The following is a 16273-nucleotide window of genomic DNA, read 5'->3' as shown; positions in this document are numbered from 1 at the left end:
GGGGCCAAGCAGCCTCGGATCTGCGCCAGTCCCACTCTCCACCACCTCTCACTCCCGTTGTGTGTGTGTGTGTGTGTGTGTGTGTGTGTGTAGGGACATTTTACTCCTGCCAACAATTTGTGCCTCACTTTCACCCCACCCTACCCCTGCCCTTCACCCCCCCTACCCCTGCCCTTCACCACCCCTGCCCTTCACCCCCTCTACCCCTGCCCTTCACCCCCCCTACTACCCCTGCTCTTCACCCCCCCTAACCCTGACCTTCACCCACCCATACCCTTCACCCACCCCTACCCCTGCCCTTCACCCCCCCTACCCCTGCCCTTCACCCCCCCCCACGCCTGCCCTTTGACTGACGCACGCACACACCCTGACTGACGCACTCACACACCCTGACTGACGCACGCACACACCCTGACTGACGCACGCACACACCCTGACTGACGCACGCACACACCCTGACTGACGCACGCACACACCCTGACTGACGCACGCACACACCCTGACTGACGCACGCACACACCCTGACTGACGCACGCACACACCCTGACTGACGCACGCACACACCCTGAGTGACGCACGCACACACCCTGACTGACGCACGCACACACCCTGACTGACGCACGCACACACCCTGACTGACGCACGCACACACACCCTGACTGGCGTATGCACACAAACCCTGACTGGCGCACGCACACAAACCCTGACTGGCGCACGCACACAAACCCTGACTGGCGCACGCACACAAACCCTGACAGCCACACGTACACACACTGACAGCCACACGTACACACACTGACAGCCGCACGCACACACCCTGACAGCCGCACGCACACACCCTGACAGCCGCACGCACACACCCTGACAGCCGCACGCACACACCCTGACTGACGCACGCACACACCCTGACTGACGCACGCACACACCCTGACTGACGCACGCACACACCCTGACTGACGCACGCACACACCCTGACTGACGCACGCACACACCCTGACTGACGCACGCACACACCCTGACTGACGCACGCACACACTGACTTACTGACGCACGCACACACACTGACTGATTGACGCACTGACTGACACACACACATACATACTGACGCACGCACACAACCCCTCACAGCCACACGCACACATACACAGACTGACGCGCGCACACACACACACACCCACTGACTGCTGCACACACACCCACTGACTGCTGCACACACACCCACTGACTGCTGCACACACACCCACTGACTGCTGCACACACACCCACTGACTGCTGCACACACACACACACACACACACACTGACACACACACACACACTGACACACACACACACACTGACACACACACACACACACACACTGACTGACACACACTGACTGACACACACACACACTGACTGACACACACACACACTGACTGACACACACACACTTACTGACGCGCGCGCGCGCACACCCCCACACCCACACACTGACTGACTGACTGACTGACTGCCGCACGCACACACTGACTGACTGACTGAGGCACACACACACGCACACACTGACTGTGTGTGTGTGTGCGTCAGTCAGTCTGTGTGTGTGTTTGTGTTTCTGCGTCAGACTCACTGACGCGCGCGCACACACACTGACTGACGCACACACAATGACTGACGCACACACACTGCATGAAGCTGTAAAGGAGGGAGGGGGGGAACTGGATTGATGTGAATGGGGGACAAACAGAGAGAGGGGGAGGGGTGAGGAGAGAGAGAGGAGCGGGAACATTACATCCCGGGCAACGCCGGGTCTCTCAGCTAGTATAAAATAAACGTAAAGAGAGGGTGCATACCATTCAATGATGGATACAAAAAAAGGAACAACAGGACAGTCACTCTTATACTCCCAGAAAGTGAATATATATATCATTTACGTGAATCACTATCAGTATTTGAAGTGTGTGTGTATATAAATATATATATACATACAAATGAGCATACAGTAATATTTCCATTTGCTATTTGCCTTGCTATGGAGGGTTTTTGTCACTTTTTTACTCACATAACTTCACATATACATACATATATAATATATATTATATATATATATATATATATATATATATATATATATATATATATATATATATATATATATATATATATATATATATATATATATATATATATACGCGCAGTGGAAGTGTATTGTGTGTATTTACCTACACACTCACTCCACATTTCAGTAACATACATATACATCTAAATAATATTCACATATACACGTTTGCTATAAATGGAATTATTACAATTTTACATTATATACACGTGCAATGAATGGAATAAACACTGTAATAAGTTTGAAATCGCCTATCCGAGCTGCTATGCATGGCTGATCCCTTTTCTCCAGCTTCCTTGAATGTACTACTGTATGAGGAAGATCATGTGACCAGATGCTAGTGCACGTTTAGAGAGAGGGAGGGCAGTGCTGACAAAGGGGTGTGCCTGGGTTTGTGACAGGCCATGAAGGGGCAGTGCCTTAGCAAATGCTTGTTAAAATAGAATACAAGAAAATTGGTCTTTCAAAGTTGTTTTTTTAAAAACAGAAAATGCTAAAAGTATTTTTTCTTACTACAGAACTGATTTATTAAAAAAAACACACATGCAGGATATAGACTGAACTGCAGCTTTAAATGCATATTTAGGGCGCTAATACTACAGAAATATGTTTTTTTACACGTCGCCTCCACCTTGTGACTATTGTCGCTTGCGCCTTTTCGTTCTAGGCCCTACTCTCCTCACTGCTGGCTTACTCCTCCACTCCAGCTGACCTACCAATGATTTTAACATGCCTATTCACCCATAGCATAGGATTGTCCTATCGGTGCCTGGGCACCAGACTCGGACCCAACTACTTTATCCTGACTACTGTTTGAACCCGCCCCCTTCCTCCCAAGCCCAGCCAGGTTGCACTCACCATCTTGAACCTCAACCCATCCAGGGTCAGGTATTGTCTTCCTCCTCTTAGCAGCAGTTGTCAGTGATCCAGACGGCCCTGCCATTCTTGCTGGCTCAACATCACCACTACTTAGTCGCGGCCTGGCTCGCAGCATTTCCTGCTCTTGCCTCTGTCCTAGACCGCCACCGCTCTGCATGCTCACACCATTGCCCTTCGCGATGACTTCCAACCTTGAACCACCTCTGGAGTGGCATAAGGAAGCCTGCAGCCCCTCTCGCCACAACTCCCAATCCACGTCCATCCTCGGAGGCCCATCTTCTTGCAGGTACCGGGCTGAGCTCAGACGTGTGGAATGCCAGGGCCTCTGCAGTGCTTCTGCTCCTGACTCCAGGCCCACTTCAGCCTCATCAATAACCCCCAAGTGACCAGCACATGCCTCCCTAAGCCTGGCTCCTCCATTCCTACGGGCTTGCTCCTTGATTTTATGAAGTAATCCCTCAATCTCCAGTGTTGATGCAGTACTGGAGCCTGCTTGACCCTCCCTCTCACCTGCACGAACTCCTGCTCATGGTAAACTCACTTGGGCAGCAGGTTGTAATATTCTGGGAATAACCTAACCGGAATATGATGGTGAATATTTATGGGACAGTGGCTGGGAATGAATAAAATATGATGTAGGCATCAATACTAGTAGCAGCTAACACTACACAACTTGTCTGAGCAGGGGCTGCTAAAAGTTTTGCCTAAGTAAATCCTCCCTAACTGTCCCATAAGAATGATAACAATAATATTTTTCCGATACAAATGATGCGCATGCGTGGTCGGCGCCCACTGACCAGAACATTTACTAACATTTTGGGACACCGGGACAAACAACGAAATAAATGGGGCTGTACCTACCCTTAAGCCTCATTTATTCAAACTCTTGTGGGCAGATTATCAAACCCCCTTAGTAACACAATTTTAACTCTTCACACCTCGGGTACCTCGTTGCTGCAGTCATGTGGCCCATTCATAATCAGTCCATGTCCCCATCTATCTGTATACAGTGTATCAAATGTAATGATTGTCAGTGACTTGGTTGTAACAGCTGTCCACCATGCATTTACCCTGTGCTTTGAGTACAGACACGAAGCTCTGAACTTTGGAGAGAAGAAGTAGCAGCCTTGTCATCCTATTTGGGTCTGTGTGCTTTTAGTTCAGAAATAAAGTTCAACAATACTGCAAATCCTACTTCAGTGTTTTATCGCCGAGCCTTTACTCATACTGCAGTGGACAATCTCTACTAACCCCTAGTGAATAATTGGGTGTGTCGGCATCCAAGGAAGCAACTTATTAATAAGCAAGTACGTATTTGTCAGTGACGGGGTAGTGCTACTCCGGGTGTGTAAAATAAAATTGAGTGGTTCTCTGGATCTATAAACAAAAAGTAGTGGGCATGTAAATAAAAAGTAGCAGTTCTGTGTGTCTGAATCACAAAATAGGATTGGATTATCAGTGTCCTGCAACTCTGCCAGTCTCTCTGTCTGCCTCAGTGTAGGCGGCTTAAACCAGCAGGCATCTTTGTTCATGTAATTGCCTGAATGCTGACTCTGTGCCCTATTTTGTCTTAACACCTTAACCCCCTTAGCATGGATCGGGCGCCAGATGAGGAAGAAGCTTGTGCAGCTCCGAGAGACTCAGAGCTTCAAGTCTTTCTACACCCGCCTGGGGATACCAAAAGATGTGCTCCCTTTCAGCCCCCCAATTGAAGGCTACATCACACAACCTCTGGACCACTTCAATCGGCGCAACAATGCCACGTATAGGCAGGTGAGTTACTAAAGGGGTGGTTTGTATAGTGCAGTCTTCATGTATTCTGTCAGGCAGGCAGCCATCTTTTAAACACTGTCACATCAATTCCATTTTCTCAGTGGTGTGTGTAATAAAAATTGTGTGAGGTAAAGTGTATGTTGCATTACACTGGTACAGTAGGCATGTGTATACAGGAGGGCCCCGGGCTTGCAGTGGGTTCCGTTCTAAGGGCACGCCGCAAAGCGAAAATCGCCGGAAAGTGGAATCGGTGACTTTCAGCTGTGCGCATTCACAAACCGGCAATTCCCTCCCCCCCCTGCGCACGCGCAACCTCCGTTCTGTGCGTGCAACCTGTGTTCTGTGCATGTGCGACCCCTGACTTCCCCATTTTGCGCAGACATGGCGGCCCCCTTCTCAGCATCGGTGGATCGGCGAGAACCGGGGCCTTGCTGTAGTTAAGGTGGATTGCTCCTTTACCAATCTCCTTTTTATGTTATTACAGGATTTGAACCGGTGGTCCTCCAGAGCTGCACAGCACTATTTTTTAGCTCCAGGGACCCCGATTCCCAATATATTTACCGGTTTTTAAAGGGGATTTAAATGGCTAATAAACGAATGATGTTGTAGCTTACAATTGGCCTGAGATTCGCCAGCCATTTTGTTTCCACCTGAGGGAGATTTTAACCCCGGTAAATATCTCTGGAACCAGGGACCCTCCAGCTCTGGAAATATTGACGTTTGGGTTAGTAGGAGGAACTGCTCCTTTTTTAATGTTGCAGTTTTATTTACCCAGGCCTGCCAATGGGGGGGAGGGGGGTGGGGGCGGCGGGTCTGCCGGGGTTGGTGTCCGTGGTCTGCTGGCTGTGGAGGGCCCTGCCGGCGCTGCAAATTTTCCCCCATCTCTGGCCAGACCCTGCTACCAGTTGCGGGTTCAGTCAGGCGTTTTGGCGCTCCTACGGCTAATGCCTGGGGCGGGAGGTAGGCAGGGGGGGGGGGGCTGGCGTGTTTGGAGATAGGACCCGGAGGTTGGTGCGCGTGGGACTTCTCGCTCTCCTCATGCGCTTACCACCTCGATCGGGGAGGTGCGGTTCTCTCCCAGTGCTCTCCCGGTTACCGCTGGCGGCTGTTTGAGTGGGAGGAGGGGGGAATGTTGGGGGTGCCTGGTTGCCACTGCCCCCCTCTTGACACCATCCCTCAAGGTAAGTCTGAATTTTATATGTATTGGGGAGGTGGGGGTATTTTGTATATGTAATGTGGGGGTGGTGGGGGGTCTTTTTAAAATGTATTGCAGTCAGTGTCACTGGAAACCAATGCTTTTAACATCAAATACCTGGATCCTTTGAGCAAAGCAAGAGATAAAATAAAAATACACTTAACAGCGTAACTAGAAAGTCTGGTTACAGGATAGATCTTTCACTGCATGAAGAATCTTGTTACATGATGGAACTCCTTCCCCATGGGCTGCAGGGTTTCTAATGCACTAAAAAGGCCTATACTTAACCAATGATTCCTTAACTCTATCACGGGCTTGCAAACCTGACAGAGGGGCTTCTCAGTCTGCTCTGGGCATGTGCCAACTTTGCACCTTGGCCGCTTAGCATATGAGTGGGTCCCCTCTACCTGGCGCCCTAGTTTGGGCAGAGCAGCCATATGCCAGTGTGGCTTTGAAATTCTTTTCCTTGCTAACAAAAGGTTTAACACCTCCATATCCTGGACTGCCTTTGAAACTGGTCCTTTGAAGCTTACAGGGCGGAGTAGCTCCCTCTGTTTCCTATGCAAATGAATTTTTATCCATACTAAATGACTTCCTCTGACCATTACTTTAATAAAAATCTAAACCTTGGGGACTTTTATTCATCAATTTGAAATACCTTTTATAAAAATTGCGCTATAACCTTTTTAATGATTTTACCTGACAAGCGCTAACTGCAAATCTCAGCGTGCTAGGACCTTTCTAGCAGGAGCTAGCTAAAATACGTTCGCTGTTCTGCGGGTTGCTGGGTCTTAAAACCATTTTTTTCTTTGCGCGGTTATAGGGAAACGCTGCTACAGTAATACATTTCATAGTTGGACACAACATGATTCTCACCACCGTATACCTGGTGGGAGACACACATACATGTTTATTGAATGCATAGTGTTTTTGCGATTACTGGGCTGCAGAGCTGACGATCTAAATTTTCCCAATATGGCTCGGGGGCCCCCAGCCGGGCCAAATATCTTTTTATTAATGGCCTGGGTACCACCTCACCGTCAGTCCCCCACCCACCCAGGCAGTCAGTCAGTCACCTGCTTCCGTATTAACAATAACAAGAAAATAGTTAAGTAAAAGTTGCGCGCTAAAAAATTTTTTTTCCCGTGGTAGGTGCGCTATGGGTTTGGGGGGTGGAGAACCCGCTCCTTTCATTTGTCCTGGACTCCATGATTTCTGTTGGCGGCCCTGACAACACCTAATACTGGCTTATGGAATATGAGTGCCATAGTATCAAATAATAATGATCATGAGATTTATTTATTTGGTTTCATCGTTTTTATGGTCTTTACTCTTTAACATGTAACCTGCCTCTTGTTGCCTGTCTATCTTTCTCCCGCACAGAGGTACTGGGTGAATGAGAAGTTTTGGCAGCATCATGAGGGCCCCGTGTTTCTGTATATAGGAGGGGAGAGCTCTGTGTCCCAGTTCTCTGTTCTGGCAGGTTGGTAGTGAGGTGCTCTTGTGTGGTAACACTGTACTGATGAGTGGGAGAGTGCTGAGAACCAAGCGCCTGTCAGTGGCCATGATGTTAAAAAGCAGCGGTGCTGTGCATGACCACTACATTTAATTGTGTGGAAAAGCAATTCTGATCACATTTCAGAATATACATATACAGTTGTGTGATAAAGAAAGTACACCCCTCTTTAAATTCTATGGTTTTACATATCAGGACATAATAACAATCTGTTGCTTAGTAGGTCTTAAAATTAGGTAAATACAACCTCAGATGAACAATAACACATTACATATTACACAGTGTCATGATTTATTTAACAAAAATAAAGCCAAAATGGAGAAGCTGTGTGTGAGAAACTAAGTACACCCTTACTGCTTCCATAGGAATTAAGATGCTAAGTAGCAGGCATGTGCTGTTAATCAAATGCCCTTGATTAATTGATCATCAGCAAGTGTGACCAGCACTATAAAAGCCAAAGTTTTAGCAGTTTGCTGGTCTGGAGCATTCAAGTGTGTGTTAACACAATGCCAAGGAGGAAAGACATCCGCAATGATCTTAGAGAAGCAATTGTTGCTGCCCATCAATCTGGGAAGAGTTATAAGGCCATTTCCAAACAATTTAAAGTCCATCATTCTACAGTGAGAAAGATTATTCAAAAGTGGAAAACATTCAAGACCGTTACCAATCTTCCCAGGAGTGGACGTCCCAGCAAATTCACCCCAAGGTCAGACCGTGCAATGCTCAGAGAATTTGCAATAAAAACAAGAGTTACATCTCAGACTCTTCAGGCCTCAGTTAGCATGTTAAATGTTAAAGTTCATGACAGTATAATTAGAAAAAGACTGAACAAGTATATGGTTTGTTTGGAAGGGTTGCCAACAGAAAGCCTCTTCTGTCTAAAAAGAACATGGCAGCACGACTTAGGTTTGCAAAGTTGCATCTGAACAAACCACAAGACTTCTGGAACAATGTCCTTTGGACAGACGAGACCAAAGTGGAGATGTTTGGCCATAATGCACAGCGCCACGTTTGGCGAAAACAAAACACTGCATATCGGCACAAACGCCTCATACCAACTGTCAAGCACGGTGGTGGAGGGGTGATGATATGGGCTTGTTTTGCAGCCACAGGACCTCGGAACCTTGCAGTCATTGAGTCGACCATGAATTCCTCTGTATACAAAAGTATTCTAGAGTCAAATGTGAAGCCATCTGTCTGACAGCTAAAGCTTAGCCGAAATTGGGTCATGCAACAGGACAATGATCCCAAGCCCCCCAGCAAATCTACAACAGAATGGCTGAAAAAGAAAAGAATCAAGGTGTTGCAATGGTCCAGTCAAAGTCCAGAGCTCAACCCGATTGAAATGCTGTGGCTGGACCTTAAGAGCTGTACATAAACCAATGCCCACAAACCTCAATGAACTGAAGCAACGTTGTAAAGAAGAGTGGGCCAAAATTCCTCCACACTGATGTGAGAGACTGATAAAGTAATACAGAAAAGGATTACTTCAACTTTGGAGTATATTTACACTTGCAGTCCAGCCCTCAAACTGAGTGGTTAGCCCAGCGATTCACCAGCCCAAATCATAGACATATAGATAGATAACAGTCTTATAAGAAAGTCTTATCTGTCTCTGTAGTTGTAGGGGAAGGCTTCTCTATTCTCCTGGTTGTCTGCACACTTGTGTGCAAAGGCAATGTCAGGATCCAGGTTTAGAATCTTGTCCCCTTTTGTCTTATCAGCTTGCATCTCAAGACCTGAGTTTGTTTGCAGTCTTTCCTTTGTTCAGCCCCACGTCACGTGTAAGACTAAGGAAATCCCTGCTCTTTCTGCTTCCTGGGTCAGCTCAACTCGGTGTGAGCTCAGGAAGAATCTCCCTTCCTGTCTCAGAGGCAGGCTTTTTCTGACACCTGTCATCAGCCAGGTGGTGGTGGTTAATTGTCTACCAGCAGTTAACCACCACACTGGATTAGAGGCACATTTTTGAACAGGGATAAGTCCCTGTTACAGTCCTGATATGTAAAACCATAGAATTCAAAGAGGGTGTACTTTCTTTTTCACACCACTGTGTGAAGTAGTGTTACTCTTTAGCCCCTTGCTCTGTGTTCCAGACAGTAATGGTGTATGATTAGTGGCCTGAACAAGCGAGGTCTTTAGAGATTCCTCATGTTTGAGAACTCACGGAGGACGGGAAAAATAAGTGTGTGTATTAGTGGCAAGTAGGTGAACAACCTCCCAAAATTGTGTAGGGGTTCCCCAAAATCCACTGGGGGCATGATGACCCCAATATTATTGAAAGTATTAATTGAGGTCCACTATTCCACTTAAAAACCTGCATGAAGAAAAGACTGGTTATTACTGTGGCCAGAAGGGTAGAATGAACTCAACATCTACATTACAAGCAAGAGTCCAATGATAATTATTGGAGCCCTCAGGAAATTCAGATGGTTGCCCCCCAATGGCTGCCTCTTATGTCCTGTAAAGTGACCCAAAGGGAAATTGCATGCCCTCTCGAATGGGGCTCAAACTTTCAGGAGAGGTAGGGGGGTATCTGCAGAATTTGGATGGCTGCAGATAATTGGGAGGAGGGTGCCGCCATCCCTGACCATTAATTCTCTGTTGTAGGGGAACATGTGGATTTGGCACAGACGCACAATGCCCTTCTGGTATCACTCGAGCACCGGTATTATGGTGCCAGTATTAACCCCGATGGGCTCACTCTGGAGGCGATAAGATTTCTGTCCAGTCAACAAGCGTGAGTATATAAGACATCAGGGACACATACCTCACCCCCTACTAATTACACAGACTTTAGAGACACAACTCACCCCCACCCCCTCCTCCCAATACAAACATGGACACGTACCTCTCACCCCCTCCTAATTAAACATTAGGGGCATGCACCTTTTTGCTCCCTCTTACACACTAAAGAACATGTGTTATCTGCTTAACCATTATACTGCTACATCTGTACCTCTCCCACCCTTTCTCGTTCTTAGACTTGCAGACCTGGCATCTTTCCACCTCTTCATCTCCCAGAAGTACAACTTGACTCGTCAAAATACCTGGATCTGCTTCGGGGGGTCTTACCCAGGATCTCTCTCTGCCTGGTTCAGACTGAAGGTAACCTGGAATCTACTTGTAAAAAAAGAAAAATGTCTCCTCCTCAACAATGCCAAGTCCCTTTTTTTTTTTTTTGCTGCCATCTTTAGCAATCATGTCCTTAAATTATGTAGTAGGATTCTAGAGACATCCGTTGCTTGAAAATTAGCCTCTCGAGGAGGTTAAAATGGCAGCTGTTATTTAAACTCCTTACTATAACAGGTGGCCATTGTAACAAATGATGAAAGTGAAATAATAAACCAGTTATAACTTGGCACAAAAATTAAGATTTGGGGGAAAGTTAGAAATAGATCAGAACATAAACTATCAGGATATATTATGACCTCCATTTCTGTTTTGTGGGGGCATTTCTGACTTGTGCCTTTTTAATAATGTCCACAATGGCCGAGCTGACATAATTATGGGTCAACTGGCCTTTCCGGTTTTAATGCTGTAAAACAAGGTTGAAATATGACATGTTTTATGTAAAAAATTGGCCTCAATTCTCTCTCCAGAAAGAGAAAATCAAACTGACCGTTTTTGAGAACCAGATTACTAAAAAATATATTTATTATTATTATCAAAATGGCTTAAAAAAAAAAAAAACCTGTGAGAACAAAAATAAATTTATAGATGTTTTCCAATTTCCCTCAGCTCTAGGGCTAGTCTCTTTTTTTTTTTTTTTCACCAAAAATGGGACATTTGTATTTTATGTATACAGACAAAAAAAAAGTGGTGTTCTGCACATGCTCAGGAAATGGTCCCAACAAAGATGGCCGCAAACAGAAGGGCTCAAACTCGTATTTGCTGAGGCAGTGGCGGTCATCTTAGTTTTGGCTACTATTTACTTGGCAGGACAGTGACCACTCACTACATGCATCTCCAGACAATGACTTCCAACAGGATGAAATAATCTAAAGTTCCAAACAAACCCCAAAAGAGCACTGAGCACTCGAGGCCACATATGCCCGAATAGAGACTTCTGCTACATGAACTGTCCCAAGAAACTCCCAAAACACTATAACATCATAGCCAGAGTACCTTCCCTGGAGGCCGGGGGATATTAAAGTGATTAAATAAGTAAAGATATAAAATAGATGTAACGGGTATTCCCTGTGAATACAGACGCTACTGGTGCTTATTTACCTGCATGGAGAGCCTGGGGTACATATATATATATATCACAATATCTCGTGGTGCAACGCCTCCACCTGGGAGGGATCCCGACGGAGCGGGAGGAGTCCCTCTCAGGACACAACACAATAATGCTCACTGGTATAAATAGAACAGTCTTTACTGAACACAAGCACATTATTATACTTAGACTCTATATGAATCACAACAATACTTGCTCTCGTTGAAAGTATTATCCTTCACAACCACCGTGTACCCCCACACAGTGTCCAAATGTACTATACAGGGCCCTTGGCCACTCTACCACGTAAGTGTCCCCCAGTGATACCCCCACCCTTTAGGCGTGCTTCATGCGTTGCTGTACAGTGTTGGTGCACTTGTTGAATGATACCTGCCCGGGGCTCCGGCCCCGGGTTCCGCAGACTACGACTGGGATCCCGTCCGGTCTGACATCGTCATCCGCCACCGCGTGGGGTGAATTCCGGCGTGGATAATATCACTGTAAGTCTCTGTGTCTTTGGTGACGTTCTGAGCCCAGAACTCACCTTGCAGGGCTGCGCTGCGTAGCACTGTGTCCCTGACTACCAAACAGATAATGGGGCAGAGTCCCTAATTAGGGCCTGTCCCTATAGCACAACAAGCTGGTATATGGCTCAGGGCCTAACTGGGGCCTAGGGGGCTGCTGGCCTAATGCAGTGGGTCACAGACCCCTGCACTCACCTACCCCTAGCTCTTCCTGGTCCTGACTCCTAGCGTGGGCCCAGCGTGCGAAAAGTATCAATTCCCTCAGCAGGGGATCCAGGCAACCCTATTGGCTCCCTGGCACCACTTGACCTAGCCCCTGTGCACGATGGGGGTTGTAGTCTTGGAAGCTATTCTCCCATTGGCCGCCTCGTGCGCACCTTACCTGCACATGTGTGAGCTAACTGAGAGCCTCTGCCACTGCTGCTGTACTGCGCATGCACGAGTCAACTAAGATGGCAGCGCCCTTCACTACCGGTCCGCCGCGGAACCTCCGGAGCACCGGAGTGCTCCCTGCTCGCCCCCCACCTTTCTGAAGGGCCGGCGGGTCTGCCGCTGGTCCCTGGCAGCACCCGCGATCACCCCCTGCATCGGAGGTAAAAGGGGCCGGGGGGAACACCACTACATAGATAAGAACCTTTTCTGCCTGAGAAACTTGCATGAAATATGTCAAGCTTAGAGAAGGCAGAATATTACATCTGATGCGCAAACAATAAAAACAGGGATCAATTGCATAGAAACATTAACCAAGCATAATATTTTCCGTTTGCAGTTCCCTCATCTAGTTTATGCTGCTGTGGCCTCTTCTGCCCCTGTCAGAGCTGAACTGGACTTCACTGCTTATAACAAGGTAACCCCAGCTTTCTGTCTCGCTGCTACTTTCTCCTTTCTGCTCAATCGCTCTTCTCTTCCCACCCCCCTTCCTCACTTTTCTCATTATCTCTTTCCCCCCCCCCCTCACACTTCTTTCTCTCCCCATGCCCCTCCTGCCTCTCCTGACCCTCCCTCGGTCTCCTTTCCCCTCTGCCCCTCCTCCCAGCCCCTCGTTTGGTCTCCATCTTGCACTGATGATTCCGGAAACTTTCTAAAGAGAGAAAGTAGAAAGCAATACAAAAAAATGCAGGTCCCTGGATGGGCTTCTTTTCATCTTAGCGTTTTGTATCCACAGGTGGTGGCAGAGAGTTTGTCTGACCCTTTGATTGGAGGATCCATTAAGGTAATGGCCAAGACTATAGCCAGGCTAAACATCTATATCAATGAAAACTTTGTATATTTGCTGTGCTTATGGCCAATCTGATTGGTCCGTTGGTCTGTCACTCACCCTCTGGCCAATCCGATTGGTCCTTGGCCCGGCCCCGCCCCCGCATGCCTCTCATTGGCCTGCGTGGTTCGCTGACCTCACAAACCCAACTGCCACACTCAGAACCATCACTGCCTCACCGCCTGCTCTCACCTCCCCTGCGGGTCTAGACACCACCTCAAGTACCATGCACAGCCATGTGCTCTCTTCCCCCCCCCCCCCTCCCTCCCCTTCACCAACACCGCCCGGTGCAATCACCCGCCAGCACACCATACACCGTCCGGTCACACCCCGCCCCCCTCACGCACACCCTCCGCTGCTGACACCCAAATGCCACCCCCACCCTACAAACAACTGCCACCACCACCACCCTCCCCTCACCCCTACCATACACCCTCCGGTGCCACCGCTACTTACACCCTCTCACCCGCAGCTCGCCTCCCCGCCGGCTTCCCCCCCCCATCACCCGCAGCTCTCACCACCCGCGGGCCCCGTTCTCTCTCCCCTCCCCTCACCAGGGACTGGCGGGAGCGCCGGAGAGGGGGGAGGGGGGGTAGGGGTGAAAACAAGCACCGGGGACGGGGGGGGGGACTGACTTTCATGCATTCTATCACAAAAAGTCATGAAATGGTTTTCTTTTTGTTTTCCTTTGCAAAAAATGTACATAGTATTTATTGTGTCCTACATGGAACTTACCCGTTTAAACCGGTGCAAACCAATGGTTAAAGAGTGGCGCTCAAATCTAATTTCAAGTGCACATCAGTGATAGTATAAAATATACAAGGTGAAAAAATCAGTGATGTAAGGAATAAATGCTGCTTTCACCCTTCGTGTAGATTGTTTTTCTTCAATCCAACCAGTTTTCTGGTGGCCGGATACGTGTGTGTGTGTGTGTGTGTGTGTACAAACACAAGCAAAATAGTGCAAGTATGTCTATTCAAGTGGTGGATGATTCAGATCAATATTTCCCAATGAGATTTGTACTTACAAATTTCTCAGAGGGTGCGTGTACATAAAGGTTTCTTTGTTATCTTGTAATTTAATTCACACATAAATGAGTATGGTGAGACCTTAGCAGGATGAGACAAAAACACTGGACATAGCGCAGACTGTCCAAAATGTATGCTAAAACTCTGACTCAGGCCCTCATTCTCTCCCGTCTCGATTACTGTAACCTCCTGCTGTCTGGCCTTCCTGCCTCTCACCTGTTTCCCCTACAATCTATCCTAAACGCTGCTGCCAGAATCACTCCAGTCTTTCCTAAGGCCTCGTTCAGGGTGCCAGAGGCAGGAGTTGGAGGGAGGGCGTTCGGGAGGGAGGGCGTCAGTCTGCTGGGCGATGTGTGTTCATCCTCCCAGCAGACTTTTTCAGGAGTTGAGGAGGCGGGGAGGGGGCGGGGCTACAGGCGGCAGGTTAGGGATCCAAGTTGCAGTCATGAAATCATTATCAAGAATGATTTCATTGGCTGCCTAGGTCCCAGTGACGCTGCTGCAGCTTCAAAAAACGAATGTTTTGTTTATTGAAACTGTAGCCAGCGTCAACTCCGTACTTCGGAGACAGGGCAGCTGCTACCCTGACAACCAGTATTCAATTTGAATACATTGTGTCCCACGGCAGCAGCACACCCTCCTTCCGAAGCCTGCACCCTGAACGAGGCCTAAATCTGTCTCCGCGTCTCCCCTCCTGAAATCCCTCTCCTGTCTTCCTATCAAATCCCGCATCTCACACTTAATTCTCCTCCTCACTTTTAAAGCGTTACATTCTTCTGCCCCTCCTTACATCTCAGCCCTAATTTCTCGCTATGCACCATCCCGACTCATGCGTTCTTCTCAAGGATGTCTTCTTTCTACCCCCTTTGTCTCTAAAGCCCTCTCCCGCATTAAACCTTCCTCACTTTCTGCCCCACACCTCTGGAATGCCCTTCCCCTCAGTACCCGACTAGCCCCACTCTATCCACCTTTAAGACCCACCTTAAGACACATTTGCTTAAAGAAGCATATGAGTAGCACTGTGAACATTCGGAACACATGATACATAAAGCTTGGCCCCCTGCAGACGCACTTACTAGAATTCCCTCCTACTGTCTCTATACGTTCTCCTACCTACCAATTAGATTGTAAGCTCCTCGGAGCAGGGACTCCTCTTCCTTAATGTCACTCTTTTGTCTGAAGCACTTATTCCCATGACCTGTTATTTATATTATTTTTTATTTATATGATTACAACATGTATTACTACTGTAAAGCGCTATGTATATTTATGGCGCTATATAAATAGACATACAATACATACAATGTATAAAACCAATAAAAAAGGCACTCACAATTTACAAGTGTAATCAAGCAGATTGGGATAGTATCCCCGCCAGGTGTATCTCTGCCTCAGCAACTTGGAAGGTTTCAGACATCCGTCTTGGAGTGGCAGCGAATGGGTCTCTCTGAGTGGTAGCAAGAGGCGCCGTCTGTCAGCTGATGACCTACTCCAGTCAGCAGAGGGATACTTTGGAAGATTCCAACCCACCCAATTTCCTGCTTCCACTAACTGTGACAGAGCCGGTACAGACGAGTGTTGAGCGACGCGAAGTACAAGGGCCCAGAGTGACGTCAGTGAGAATGCACGGAGAGTCATCAGCTGACCGACGGCGCCTCTTGCTACCACTCAGAGAGACCCATTCGCTGCCACTCCAAGACAGATGTCTAATACCTTCCAAGTTGCTGAGGCAGAGATACATCTGGCGGGGATACTATCCCAATCTGCTTGATTTACACTTGCAA

The 16273-nt window shown here is 47.8% G+C and overlaps 1 protein-coding gene across 1 annotated transcript in view; it reads left to right on the top strand.

Annotated features, from left to right (window-relative positions):
- Window positions 1-16273, top strand: part of PRSS16 (serine protease 16) — a 38333-nt gene that overhangs the window by 9509 nt on the left and 12551 nt on the right. Inside the window, exons 2-7 of the mRNA XM_075606884.1 lie at window positions 4568-4749; window positions 7328-7427; window positions 10068-10197; window positions 10442-10565; window positions 12973-13050; window positions 13369-13416. Coding sequence (XP_075462999.1) covers window positions 4568-4749; window positions 7328-7427; window positions 10068-10197; window positions 10442-10565; window positions 12973-13050; window positions 13369-13416 — 662 coding nt within the window. The remainder of the gene's footprint in view (window positions 1-4567; window positions 4750-7327; window positions 7428-10067; window positions 10198-10441; window positions 10566-12972; window positions 13051-13368; window positions 13417-16273) is intronic.

This window comes from Ascaphus truei, chromosome 7, assembly GCF_040206685.1.
Source record: "Ascaphus truei isolate aAscTru1 chromosome 7, aAscTru1.hap1, whole genome shotgun sequence".
Classification (NCBI taxonomy): Eukaryota; Metazoa; Chordata; class Amphibia; order Anura; family Ascaphidae; genus Ascaphus; species Ascaphus truei.
The sequence above is the reverse complement of the archived record's forward strand: the minus strand, read 5'-3'. Positions and strand labels throughout refer to the sequence as shown.